The 15,179-nt window shown below is 39.1% G+C and overlaps 1 protein-coding gene and 1 non-coding gene across 2 annotated transcripts; one reads left to right on the top strand and one right to left on the bottom strand.

The window, feature by feature from the left end:
- Window positions 1-763: 763 nt before the first annotated feature.
- On the top strand, window positions 764-870 carry LOC141624320 (small nucleolar RNA R71). The gene has a single exon (XR_012534126.1). It is a non-coding gene; the product is annotated as a small nucleolar RNA R71 (small nucleolar RNA).
- A 13,198-nt stretch (window positions 871-14,068) lies between these two features.
- Window positions 14,069-14,926, bottom strand: LOC141619212 (uncharacterized). Its single transcript, XM_074436243.1, has one exon. The coding sequence runs from the start codon at window positions 14,924-14,926 to the stop codon at window positions 14,069-14,071; it is 858 nt and encodes a 285-aa protein (XP_074292344.1).
- Window positions 14,927-15,179: the final 253 nt, after the last annotated feature.

The following is a 15,179-nucleotide window of genomic DNA, read 5'->3' on the forward strand; positions in this document are numbered from 1 at the left end:
TTCCAACATTTTGGTGTGAGCTAGGATGTTGTTGATGGTGGTTTCTTTTGTTTGACTATCTTTTTGCATTTGAGTGAAAAATTCTTGTTGATTCTTTTGCATTTGAAGGACTGCTTTTTGAACATCAAAACCTTGGTCATTTTGTTGATTGTATGGATTTTGATTTTGGTAACCTTGGTTTTGGTTGTAAAAGGGTCTTTGATTTTGGTTTCTCATGGGAGGTGGGGTGTATGTTGTTTGAGGGTTTTGAACATTTTGGCTTTTGTATGAGAGATTTGGATGGAATTTGGTGTTTTCATTGTAATAGTTGGAATAATGGGTACCACTCTTGTATGCTTGGAAATCATTTACTTGTTCATTTGTTCCCCTACATTCACTTGAGTCATGTCCCAAAGTTCCACAATTCTCACATATCCCACTTGGGATTGATGAAGATGCCGTCATGGCATTAACATGATGCTTTGGTGATTTCGAGGCTTCTTCAAGTCTAGCCATAGCTTTTTCAAACTTCAAATTGATTGTGTCAATGTGAGCACTAAGTTGAGCACCCAATTGAGTAACGGAGTCCACTTCATGCTTTCCTCCTCTAGTAGCCTTACGAGGTCTACTATATTGTGAGTTATGGACCGCCATTTCCTCAATTTTGTTCCAAGTTTGATTGTCATCAACTTCGGTGAACATTCCATTTGATCCCATGTTGAGAATGTTCCTTGAATCTTCATATAGACCGTTCCAAAATTGTTGTACCAAGAACCACTCGCTAAGTCCATGGTGAGGACATGAGCGACAAATTCCCTTGAACCGCTCCCAAGTTTCATACAAAGATTCTTCATCCCTTTGCTTAAAACCCGTAATTTGAGCTCTTAGCATGTTAGTCTTTTCCGGTGGGTAGAATTTTTTGTAGAAAGCTAGAGCCAACTTTTTCCAAGAATCAATTCCGAGAGTGGCCTTATCAAGGCCCTTCAACCATTGTTTCGCGGTGCCAATTAGAGAAAAAGGAAATAAGACCCATCGAATTTGGTCTTGAGTTACACCGGTTTGAGAAATCGCATCACAATAGTCACAAAAGGTCTCCATATGAGAATGAGGGTCTTCACTAGGCATCCCCCCAAATTGGCTCCTTTCGACTAATTGGATAAATGCGGATTTGGCAATGAAATTTCCGGTTAAATGTTGTGGTGTAGGAGTACCATTGGGTAGGTTCTCCTCGGTGGGTACGGAATGTGATGAAAACTTAGGCATTGTGGGTTGATTTTGTGTTGTATTTTGTGTTGGGTTCTCCTCACCTTCTCTTGAAAAAGGGTTGATGAACTTAATAGTTGGTTGAATATATACAACCTCACTAATACCTCTCAAATTTCTCCAAGCAAGTCTTCTATTGGTTGTCAAAGTTCTTTCAATTTCACGACCAAAAGGTAACAAATCACCTTGTGACCTTCTAGACATGCAAAATATCAAACAACTCGAAAACAATTAGAACAAACCTTGAGGAGTTTTACTTCCTCAAGGTAAAAGAAAGACACAACTAATAACAATATAAGAAAATCTAAATCAAGATAACACCGTCCCCGGCAACGGCGCCATTTTTGGTCGGGACTATTTCGGATGCTATATTCTATTTTTCGGAACAGTTGTCATTGGAAGCACCTAGACCAAAACACAATTTATAACTTCACAAACAACTCTACAATACGTAAAGAGGCAAGTAAAGGTCGGATCCCAAGGGACGGGAATTGAGATGAGATTTCTATTGAAACTAGTGGTGTCTTAGGGGTGTCACAATTTGGGTTGATGTAGAAGGTCACTAAACTAAATAGCAATGAAAGTAAATAAGCAAGATGAATTGAAAGGATTGTAACCAATTGATAAAAAGCACTAGGGTGTCATGGGGTCATAGGGGATTCATGGGAATTGATCATACAAACATGTTCTCAAATTATAAGCAAGCAATTATTGTTGTGATGGATTGAGTTGGGTTATATCTTACAATCCTAGGAAAGTTTGGGTCCCGGAGCCGAATCGATTAGATTGTACAACACCTACAAGTCGACTTAGTCTTCCCTACTCAACAACATGCATGGTCTAATGAGACTCGAGTTGGTTTATGTCTTACAAGTCTCATTAAAAAGATAGGTGATGGGTAAAAAATGCAAGGATTCATAGGCTCACATTTCATCAAACATAACATGTGCATGAGTTAAGATCAAAATAAGCAAGCAAATAAACCATGAAAGCATATTAATTTAAGCATGAATCATTCCCCATGTTGGTTTCCCTTAATTACCCATTAACCCTTGCTATGGAACTACTCACTCATTATCATGTTGAACATGCTAGCAAGGTTGTCAATCATACCAACAAAGTGAAACATGATGAACAAATGAAAGTAATTAGCAATAATTAAAAAGGGATTAAGAGAATTATACCTACTAATGATTCCAATAATAAAGCAAAGAATAATAGAAGTACTTGATGCTTGATTGAGAGGTTGTCAATCTCCCAATAATAACCCAAATAATCTTCAATTACCCAAAATAAAGGATGAACAAAAGAGAGATTAAGGAAATAAAACTTGTATTAAAACTTGATTAATTGTTGATTACAAAACTAAAGAGAGATTTGATTGATATTAACTACTCTAAGATTTGATAAGAAGAACATGCTCTTCTAATTAGACTAATGGGATATTTATAGTGGAAATTAGGTGGATGCATTAGGGTTAACTAAGGGCTTAAATGACGATTAAGTCCCTACTTAGGGAAACGCCGGTATTTTCTGAAGGAAGGGCATCTTTCTTGAAGCTTGAAGAAACGGATTTGCGCTGTCTTGGAATCCGTGCGTCTTAGGCACGGGACGGCCGGATTAAGAATTCTCTGCCCGGGCGTCTTTGGGAGAAGACGGGCGTCTTCTGGGTGCTGCTGCCCGGGCGTCTTCAGTAGAAGACGCACGGATTGTGGTCTTGGGGGACGGGCATCTTCAGGGGAAGATGGGCGGATTGCTGCTCAGCCGTGTTTCTTCTTCTTTTCTTCCCTTTTCTTCATAAAATCCTTGGGGATTTCCTTGGGGATGCAAGGATCTTTCCTCATCATTGCCCAACTACTATAATATGTACAAAGGCCTTCTAATCTTGTCTCTCCTTGATGCTTGGTCATTGGATTCAATCAATTTAGTCTCATTTTGCCATGAAAATGCAAGGTTTGCACTCCTTTCCTACCAAGGACACAAAACCTCAAGGAATATGCAAAACAAAGAACTAAAGACAATAAATGACCCAAAAATGCACTAAAAAGCATGGGAACAAGGCTAATTCGGGGACTAAATGTGCGCTAATTATGGTCACATCAGAGGCATGTCTTCTCGAGAGGTGTATACTTACTTTCGTACTCTAAGAACTTTTTACTAAGGTAGTAGATAGCTCTTTGTTCTTTTCCAACAGTCTTTGCGAGCATAGCCCCTATAGCTATTTCGGTAAGTGTGAGATATAAACCAAGAGGTTGATCTTGTTGAGGAGGCATTAGCACTGGTGGCTTGTTCAATATCTCCTTTATCCTGTCAAATGCCTTTTGACAATCATCGTCCCACACGGTATGATCCATTTTCTTGAGCTTCTTGAAGATAGGTTCGCAGAGCATAGTGAGTTTTGATATGAATCAACTTATGTACTGAACTTCGCCCAGGAATCCTCTAACCTCTTTTTCTGTTTGGGGTTGTGGCATCTTGATTAAGGCCTTGATCTTGGATGGATCAATTTCTATCCCCCTTTGGCTGACAACGTATCCCAGTAGCTTGCCCGACGTTACTCCAAATGCACATTTCTGAGGATTGAGCCTCATGTTTTATTTGCGCAATCTGAGGAAGAACTTGCGAAGGTTAGTGATGTGCCCTTTCCTATCCTTAGATTTGACGATCATATCGTCCACGTACACCTCCACCTCTTTATGCATCATGTCATGCAGTAAAGTAGTCGTAGTGCGTTGGTACGTTGCCCCAACATTGTGTTGGAGCTGTGTCCTCCAGTTAGTGCGGATAACGTCATTGCACACACACTTGTACGGACAAGTGGGAGCTTGTTGGGGCTGGTGTCCTTTACAGTTAGTGCAAGGACTTATAAATCTCTAAAAGGATCAAAGGGTATACTTTTGTATCATAATCAGTTGGTCCACGTTTATCAATAACGGTTGGCTTGCTAGATAAGTTTGACGTTATTGTCATACAGATGGCGGTGATCAACTGGTCCCTAAAAGTCACACCTATAGGATACGTTTGAGAGATGTGACGGTATGAAAATACAGTCATGTAGATGCCAAATTTGACTAACCAGTTAGTCTGAGTTATTTGACTAATAATTAGTCAAAATGTGATGTTGAGATATTTTATTTAATACGGATTAAATAATAATGGCTAAGGCGAATTAAGCAGTTAATTCGTAAATTGAATATAAGCGTTTTATATTTAATTAAATGTATATTGAATATAATTATACAATATTGTCTTTATCGGACATGTATTAATAATTCAACTAATCCGTGTTATTAGTTGATGATTTAATATCCGATAACCGATGACAGTTTATAATAAACACCGCGTTGTATACATGTTAGCCTCGGACCACGAGTTAAAAATAAGGAGAAAATGGAAGCCCATTTCCTCCTAATCCACTCGGTTTGGCCGAATGAGAGGAAACAAAAAGGAGACCCTCTCCTCACTTGTAACCTAATTGTCATTTGCAAAAACAAATTAGGGTTTTGAGAAACATTTCTCTCAAAACTTTTAGATCTCACATCTAAATAAAATTCACAAAACAATCCTCTCAATATTGCAAGGCAATTAGAGGATTCATTCTAGCACAAGGGCATTTCTCAGACGATCTTGGGTGCAACAATTAGGAGGAGATCTACTTTGATCTCTCATTGCCGAATTGCACTAGGACCGGAGGTTATTACTTAATCTTTATCGTTTCATTATGTTTTTCGTTTATGACTATTAATCACGTATAAAATTTGCGTTATAATCCTTCAATTTATGGGTTTTATACGGATATTACCCCACAAGTGGTATCAGAGAGAGGCCACGTAAATTTTTCTATGTGATTTTCATCAAACGAATTTTGAATCGATGGATTTTTATTTTTTTTCATTCGGCTGCCACAATTTTTCTCTCGGCATTATTATTTTTTTTGCTGCGTTTGCTGCATTTTTTTTGTGCCTTGGGATCCGTGTCAAGTTTACACGGTGATGGTTGTCGTTTGTTTTGTTTTGTTTTAATTTTGATCTTTGCATATTGTTTTGTAATCGATATTCATTGCAATATGTTAAAGATGTATCAAAATTTTTGCATAAAATTTCGTGAGGCATCATTTTTTGTCTCGGCTGTTTTTTTTACACGGCCTGTTTTTGTATTCGGAACCGTGTCCAGTTTACACGGTTGCTTTGGTGACGATTTTCTGTTTTGTTTTCGATTTGTTCTTTGCGAATTGTTGTTTTAAACGATAATTACAACAATATGTGAAGATCATGTCAATTGTAATTTTGTTTTAATCCGGATTATGCTCAAATTGCAATTGGTTTTTGTCAAATCGATTCGGTATTGGATGTTTACTCTCGGTTTGAGCTACTTTTTTTTTTTTTTTGTTGCTCACGGTTTTAAGCAAAGAATTTTTAAAAAAAAATTTTTTTTTTCGGGTACTGTTCACGCCCAGCAGTAAAAGAAAAAAAAAAAAATTTCTGTTTTTTTTTTTTTTTTTCGGCCTTTATTGCATAAAACGGATTTATGCTCTCGCTTGATAGTGAAACGGTTCACCCACGTAAAATTAAGTTACTTTAAAACGATTCATAGTAATGGATTATCTCGGATTAAAATTAACTTGACTAAAGCGGTTTTGTCATATAATTTTAATTGTCTTTGGTGGTTTGGATAAATTTAACATAATTACGGAATTATGTCACGAATAAATTTAATTTAGTTGATGCATTTTATTTATCGTTCTTGTTTAATTTGAATGCTTTTAATTATGTATTTATTTATTTTTGCAAACGGTTGTAACTTAGTGTGGCCTTAGTAGAACGTGTTACCGTAATGATGGAACACGGTCTTGGTTGTATTTTGAGATCTCGTATCTCCTTTTTATTTCTTTTAATTACAGTTTTTATTTAGAATGTAAATAGGTTTATATTTTGTAAATTTTAATTGTAATTTTGAGAAGACTAAAGAAGGAGACCGGATGCTCACTCCCGCTACATGGACAAAGATGGAACATCAAGACAAGCTTTTCGGATCCAACGGTGGATTCCAAAGTTGTATTATGTTCTTTTTACTAGGATAGGCCACACTAGGAATTTTATTTACGTATTGCATTCATTTATTTATTTTATCGTAACAATAGTATGCATCATATTCCGCCTAAATACCAAACCACCTAATAATTGCATGAAAACTGACACATATAGAGGTCACGAGTTAGTTTTCTTTGACATTCTCATGTCACACGATTTAAGCCATCATCTAAATTAATTCATTCACGCAGTTGCTAGTTATTCGTTCACTTAAAATGAATTGAAACTTAGTTGATGGGATCTTCCTCGTATAAACAAAAATTGAGAACGGTCTTTATAGGTCAAACTCCAATGAATCCCTTCTTCGTCGGTAGGCATAATATGACCCCTTCTACGTCGGGTAAGTTGGAACCGATTGACTTATTTTATCTCAACACTATGGTCACTCGTACGATCCTGTGATCATGGTGGACTATAGATAGGATTTACGGAAATCTATCGACCAAGAGTTTTTACGGAAGAACTAGCTAAACAGTTGGCTTATCAATTTACGGAAATTGAGTCTTGGGATCACTTGTATTATTCTTGAGGGAGATCAATTATACAAGTGCAATGAGTCTATACGATTAAAATAAATTTTAATAGACTTAAATCACCTCGATGAGTTGCTTATTTCGTTTTGGTTTTTCTTTCTTTTTCAGTGTAGATCACGTTCACATAAACTGCTAATAACAATATGGCTGATCACTTGAACGACCCAATGCCAAGTGCCACATTGGACCGTGAGTCCTGGCTTCGGATCTTCATGAATCGGATGAATCGTCAACTCGATCAAGAATGATGGATCAAACTTCGCGGATCGGGAGGCAAGATTACGGAATGCTGCCGCTGCTGACGGGAAGCTCAAATTTCTGCTTGAGCCCATGTCGTCAAACCCAGGCCCCACGGCTGGAGCTAACGAGATCGCTACATATAACGATTTCGTCATGGAAGCGGGTGCGATTAAAAACGTGCTCATTTTTGCAATGGAATCCAATTTGCAGAAACGCTTCATAGCCCAAGGTGCAAACAAGATTTTCACCACGCTCACCAAGGAATTCTCGAAAGCACCGAGAATCGTGACCTATGAGCATACCACTCGCTTCTTTGATGCGAGACTCCAGAAGGGCCAACCAGTTAGCCCACACATTCTCAGCATGATTGAGAATGTCGAGAAGCTGGAGACGCTTGATTGTAAGATCAGCGAGAACATTGTTATTGACCGCATGCTTCACTCACTCCACGATGGTTTTTCGCAATTTAGAGCGAATTACTATATGAATGATTTGAAGAAAAGTCCCCATGAACTGCACTCCCTTCTCGTACAGACCGAGAAGGACATGAAGTTCAGTGGGAGCATGAAACAAGATGTTCTCGTTGTGTCAAACAAGGGCAAGGGTAAGGGCAAAGTTCAGCCAGGCCTAGCAGTAGGCAAACCGAAGTTTAAGAAGTCGGGTTCAGGTAAGAGTGGGCCTGGTGAGTCGAGCACCTCATCAGGCGCGACAAAGAGCAAGAATGAAAACATGGAATGCCATCATTGCCACAAGACTGGGCATTGGAGGTGTACATGTCCTGTTTATCATGAGGACTTAAAGGCAGGTCGTGTTAAACCTGTTGGTATGTCTTCTTCTTCTACTTTTATTCATATGATTGAGATTAACCACGCAAGTTACGGAACTTGGGTACTTGATACTGGTTGTGGTTCTCATCTGTGTAATCATGTGCAGGGGCTCCGAAACATCGAACCCCTCGTAAAGGGTGAGGTGGACCTGCGTGTTGGGAATGGAGCACGAGTGGCTGCCGTCTCAAAGGGGACATATGTGATCCAGCTTCCTAGCGGATTTGAGTTGTCATTATATGACTGCTATTATGTACCCAGTCTTTCGAAAAACATTATTTCAGTTTCTGCACTTGACAAACTTGGTTTTTCGTTTGTAATAGAGAATAATACTTGCATTTTCTCTTTACACGATATGATTTATGGCAAGGCAGTCTCCATGAACGGAATTTATGTTTTAGATCAGACCACCGAAATATTACACGTAATGAATAAAAAGTTAAAGGTTGGTGACAAAGATCAAACGTATCTATGGCACTGCCGTATGGGACACATTAATGAAAAACGCGTAAAACAGCTCATCAAGAATGGAGCTATCTCGGCCTTTGATTTTCAATCATTTGGCACGTGTGAATCATGTCTCATCGGTAAGATGACTCGAATTTCCTTCAAAGGTGTTGGAATGCGCTGCTGGCGACCTATTAGGACTCATACACACGGATGTATGTGGCCCTATGTCAATCACCGCACGAGAAGGCTATAGGTATTTCATCACTTTCACGGACGATTTAAGTAGATATGGCTATGTCTACTTAATGAAGCACAAAAGTGAATCCTTTGAGAAATTCAAGGAATACCAGAATAGGGTACAAAACCTATTGGGTAGAAAGATTAAAACACTACGTTCAGATCGTGGTGGCGAGTATCTTTCTCACGAGTTTGATCAACACCTAAAGGACTGTGGATTGCCCTACGCTTAACTCCACCGAACACCTCAATTGAATGGTGTGTCCGAACGGAGAAATCGAACACTACTTGATATGGTTCGATCCATGATGAGTCACACCGTGTTGCCCGACTCATTGTGGGGTTATGCTCTTCATCACCGCTCTAATACTTAACCGAAGTCCGTCTAAAGCTGTTGACAAGACTCCATATGAACTATGGAAAGGAACGGTCCCTAACTTGTCCTTTATACGGGTTTGGGGCTGCGAGGCTTATGTCAAGTGGAGACACGAGGATAAGCTCGGCCCGCGATCGGTCAAGACATACTTTATAGGTTATCCTAAAGGAACACTTGGTCATTACTTTTATTCGCCAACCGAACAACGTGTTTTTGTTGCGGCTAGTGCGACATTCTTAGAGAAGGAATTTCTCGAGAATGCAAAGAGTGATAGAACCTTCGACCTGTCGGAGATTCCAGAACCAAATACCGAGCAACCATTGGAGGAACCAATTCCTTCAATCCCGGCTGCGGTGAATATTCCTGAGGAACCTAGGAGGTCGGGAAGAGTCTCTATTCCTCCGCATGATACATTGGTATGGTCGAGGAACATGACATAGATGACGTTCTACTCTTAACGAGTAGTGAACCCGCAACCTATAAAGGTGCCATGACTAGTTTCGACTCAAAGCTATGGCTTGAGGCCATGCAATCCGAGATGGACTCTATGTATGAGAACAACGTATGGGATCTTGTTGACTTACCTCTAAGGTTCGTCCCCTTCAATGCAAATGGCTTTACAAGATAAAGCATTCGGTGGAAGGTCAACAAGATATCTATAAAGCACGACTAGTTGCTAAAGGTTTTACCCAAGTGCCAGGTTTGCACTACGATGAAATTTTCGCACCCGTAGTCATGCTGCGTTCCATTCGGATTATCTTAGCGATTGCCGCTTTTCATGACTATGAAATTTGGCAAATGGATGTGAAAACCGCCTTCTTAAACGGCTTTTTGGAGGAAGAGTTGTACATGGTACAACCCGAAGGTTTCATCGATCCACAACATCCTAAGAAAGTGTGCAAGCTTAAGCGTTCCATTTATGGACTTAAGCAAGCATCTCGGAGTTGGAATCATCGCTTCGACCAAGTGATTAAAGAAAATGGATTTACTCGATCGGTCGAGGAACCATGTCTTTATATCAAGTCGAGTGGGAGCAAGATTGTCTTCCTAATATTGTATGTCGATGACATACTCCTGATTGGGAATGACATACCTCTCCTAACTTCGGTGAAAGTATGGTTGAAAAACCATTTCCAGATGAAAGATCTGGGTGAGGCACAAAGAATTCTGGGCATCCGTATCTATCGAGATAGATCATGACGGATGTTATCTCTCAGTCAGGAGTCTTACATAGACAAAGTCCTAGAGAGATTCAGCATGACTAACTCCAAGAAGGGGTTTCTTCCTATGTCTCCAGGGGTGCATTTGAGCAAGTCTCAGTCACCAGAGACACCGGAAGAGAAAGAGCGCATGACACGGATTCCTTATGCCTCGGCTATAGGATCAATCATGTATGCCGTGATATGCACACGTCCGGACGTGGCATATGCATTGAGTATGACAAGTCGATTCCAACAAAGATCCGGTGAATCACATTGGATGGTCACAAGAACATTCTTAAGTACCTACGGAGGACTAAAGATTGGGCATTGACTTATGGAGGCGAACAAAAGCTATGCGCAACCGGTTATGCAGATGCTAGCTTCCAAACGGATCGTGATGACTCGAAATCTCGATGCCGGATTCGTTTTTACTCTTAATGGCGCTGCAGTCACCGGAAGAGTTCCAAACAAATCTGTTACATAAAGAGATTCTACGATCGAGTCCGAGTACTATGCCGCGTCTGAAGCTACAAAAGAAGCGATATGGATGCGTCAATTCTTACATGGACTATCTCAGTAGTGCCTAGTTCGAATGACCCGATCACCATCTATTGCGACAATAGAGGTGCCATCTTCCAAGCTAAGGAGCCAAAGTCTAGCAACAAGTCTAGACATGTACAACGGAAAGCTCATCTAATCCGAGATTACGTGGAGCAAAAGGAAGTAGTGATAGAAAAGATTGCTACAGATGATAACATAGCAGATCCTCTCACTAAACCATTACGACAAGATAAGCATGAAGGGCATGTTAATTCCATGGGAATTAAACGTGTTCCTAAGTTGTAGTACTCTTTTATGGATTAGATTCATTCTCTTTTGTACTCTATACGACATCATCGTTTTGATATTTATATATATTTTGTTTTTTTTCATGTGGATTTGTACGACAAATTTTGAACACCACAAAGTGAACTGAACAAACATTATATTATATGGTCCTTAATTACCCACTTGAGCTGATAACTCAAGGTAATTATTTTGTGACGTTGGTTGATGGTAGGTTCAACGAGCCATAAGTCAACGGGTTGACTGACCAATCACAGAGGCGATTTATACGGATATCTCGTAGGACACAATTGTGACATCAACGTGGAGTCCTAAATGTTTTACAACATTCGGTGCCCGGTCGTGGATAGGACCTCCATGGTGATCCTAAGAGTCGATTCTTTTGACTATCGACTGTCTCTTGAGACTAAGGCAGATTTTGGGTGACTTTGGTTTCTTTCTCACGGTCATCCGTAACAGGGGGCCAAGTAGATTGTTTCTGGGTCATTTAATGCTGTGCTTAGATTGGAAGGAGTTCGAGTTGAAGGAAATATTCACCTTTATCGTGCACTCGATATTTCTCGGGGCCACTCGAGGAGTCAGAATCGAAATGCATGGCCATGCTCGGATACGGATTCGTTTTATCAGTTAAGTTACTCTCTAGTCGGGGAAACCACTCTAGATACAGATCGATTGTAAAATACGACCTTTACGGATCCGGATCTGCAAATTGTTTTACATTGAGTGGGAGAAATTTTAAATGAATATGAGAATCGGTTATCGCACATACACTTGTACGGACAAGTGGGAGTTTGTTGGAGCTGTGTCCTCCAGTTAGTGCGGATAACGTCATTGCACACACACTTGTACGGACAAGTGGGAGCTTGTTGGGGCTGGTGTCCTTTACAGTTAGTGCAAGGACTTATAAATCTCTAAAAGGATCAAAGGGTATACTTTTGTATCATAATCAGTTGGTCCACGTTTATCAATAACGGTTGGCTTGCTAGATAAGTTTGACGTTATTGTCATACAGATGGCGGTGATCAACTGGTCCCTAAAAGTCACACCTATAGGATACGTTTGAGAGATGTGACGGTATGAAAATACAATCATGTAGATGCCAAATTTGACTAACCGATTAGTTCGAGTTATTTGACTAATAATTAGTCAAAATGTGATGTTGAGATATTTTATTTAATACGGATTAAATAATAATGGCTAAGGCGAATTAAGCAGTTAATTCGTAAATTGAATATAAGCGTTTTATATTTAATTAAATGTATATTGAATATAATTATACAATATTGTCTTTATCGGACATGTATTAATAATTCAACTAATCCGTGTTATTAGTTGATGATTTAATATCCGATAACCGATGACAGTTTATAATAAACACCGCGTTGTATACATTTTAGCCTCGGACCACGAGTTAAAAATAAGGAGGAAATGGAAGCCCATTTCCTCCTAATCCACTCGGTTTGGCCGAATGAGAGGAAACAAAAAGGAGACCCTCTCCTCACTTGTAACCTAATTGTCATTTGCAAAAACAAATTAGGGTTTTGAGAAACATTTCTCTCAAAACTTTTAGATCTCACATCTAAATAAAATTCACAAAACAATCCTCTCAATATTGCAAGGCAATTAGAGGATTCATTCTAGCACAAGGGCATTTCTCAAACGATCTTGGGTGCAACAATTAGGAGGAGATCTACTTTGATCTCTCATTGCCGAATTGCACTAGGACCGGAGGTTATTACTTAATCTTTATCGTTTCATTATGTTTTTCGTTTATGACTATTAATCACGTATAAAATTTGCGTTATAATCCTTCAATTTATGGGTTTTATACGGATATTACCCCACATATTGATTAGCCCGAATGGCATAACAGTATAGCAGTATGTGCTCCACTGAGTGACGAAGGCTTTCTTGTGCATATCTTCTTTGGCCATTTTGATTTGGTTATACCTCGCATACCCGTCCATGAAGGATAACAACGTGTGATCTGCTGTATTATCTACCAATATATCGATGTGTGGTAGAGGGAAGTCGTCATTAGGACTCACTTTGTTTAAGGTTCTGAAATCAACACAAACCCGGATTCGCCCATCCTTTTTGGGTACGGGGACTATATTAGCCACCCAGTCTGAATACTCGGAAACTTTGATGAATCCGGCTTTGAATTGCTTATCGACTTCTTCTTTAATCTTAAGAGCTCACTCTGTCCTCATTCGACGAAGCTTCTATTTCAGAGGTTTGAAACTTGGCTTAATTGGAATGCGATGTTCTGCAATATCCCTGTCGATCCCTGAGATGTCCTTGTAAGACCAAGCGAAGACGTCTTTGAACTCGTGTAGGATGTCGATGAAATTGGACCTTTCAGTTGGGTCTAGGTGTTGGAGCTTGTGTCCTCCACAGTTAGTGTGATAACGTATATAAATCTCTTATAGGTTCACAAGGGTATACTTAGTATTTTATCAGTTGATTAACATTTACTTAATAACGGTTGGCTTGCTAGAAGTTTGATGTTATTATCATACTGATGGCGGTGATCAACTGGTCCCTAAAAGTCACACCTAAAGGATGTGTTTGAGAGATGTGATTGTATGAAAATATAATCACATTGATGCCTGACTAAAAGGTTAGTCTATGTATTTGAATAAACAGTTAGTCAATGTGATGATGAGACGATCATTTAATACAATTAAATAATATTAGCTGAGGCGGATTAACTGTTAATTCGTAAATTGAATATATTTTTTTTTTGGTGAAATGTGAGTGTGTATATTATATATCAAAAACAATATATCAATTACAACTTATGTGACAAAAGGTATCAGCTGCTAGCACTAAACCAGATTACATCTCAAAGATTAACCGACTAAAGTCCTAGAAATTTCAGACAATCAACTCTAGCCATAACTAGCGCCTGCCCAAGCTTAAGCTTTATCCTCCCCTTTGCAGTTTCTTCAATCTGTTTCATTACTTTCTCAGGTCTGAGGAGACAGCAATTCACATGAGCATTATTCCTTTGAGTCCAAATAGCCTAGTGATAAGCATTCAGGATGACAGCCATTGTTTTCCACTGAACAGAATCAGTAACACTTGCAGCCAAGTGACTGATAGTAGGCATATTACTTCCAATCCAATTCTCAAGAAGGTGCTTGACTTTGCAGCTGTAAATACAGCTAGAGAACAAGTGATCAATAGTTTCAGGCATACTGTCATATAAAAGACAACGATCATAAGTACAGTATCCAATTTTATGCAGTTTTTCTTTGGTGTTCATCCCCCCCTGCAGCATTAACCAGGAGATTAAAGAATGTTTGGGGGTATTCCAGGTGTTCCAGACAACTGATTGCCATGGTTGGGGGTTCTGGATAGGCTTAAGCCAATCATAGCCTCTTCTCATGGAATATCCATGAGGGTGAGAGATCCAGGAACCATCCACAAACCCATCTTTCAATTTTTCTTTGACCTTGCAGATATGTTTCCAAACCCATGTTGCATCATTTGGAGGGGCATAGTCATGCCAGTCTTTGTCTTTCAGATGCACATCATGCACCCATCTGATCCAGAGCTTGTCTGACTTTGTATAGATCCAATCAACTAGTTTGCCAACAGTTGCAATGTTCCAAACTTCAGCTTTCTTAATGCCAAGCCCACCTTCCTGCTTTGTCATAGTAACCTTGTCCCACGCAACTAGAGGCACTCTATGATAGTCTGGACTGCTGTCCCATAGGTAGTTCCTGCAAATAGCCTTTATTCGTTTGATGACACTTTTAGGAATAATAAAGAGTTGAGCCCAGTAATTGTAGAGTGTATTAAGGACTGAATTTATGAGAACAACTCTACCAGAGTAAGATAACTTCTTTGCACCCAGTCCCCTTATTTTTGATACCATCTTCTCAGTTAGGGCAGAACAGTCTTTCTTGGATAGTCTACCAGTTTGGATTGGCACACCCAAGTCGTAAATTGAATATAAACTGTTATATTTAATTAATGTATATAATGTTAGCTTAAACGAATTAAGATGTTAATTCATAATTAAACGTAATCGGTTATATTTAATTAGCAAATTATAAATATGCGATATTTATAATTAATGTATATATTATACGATATTGTCATAATAAATGATGACGGATCGGTATTAA

Source organism: Silene latifolia, chromosome X (assembly GCF_048544455.1).
Source record: "Silene latifolia isolate original U9 population chromosome X, ASM4854445v1, whole genome shotgun sequence".
Lineage (NCBI taxonomy): Eukaryota > Viridiplantae > Streptophyta > Magnoliopsida > Caryophyllales > Caryophyllaceae > Silene > Silene latifolia.

Excerpts from the sequence above, each read along its gene's own strand:
- LOC141619212 (XM_074436243.1), bottom strand. The coding sequence starts at position 14,926 with ATGGTATCAAAAATAAGGGGACTGGGTGCAAAGAAGTTATCTTACTCT.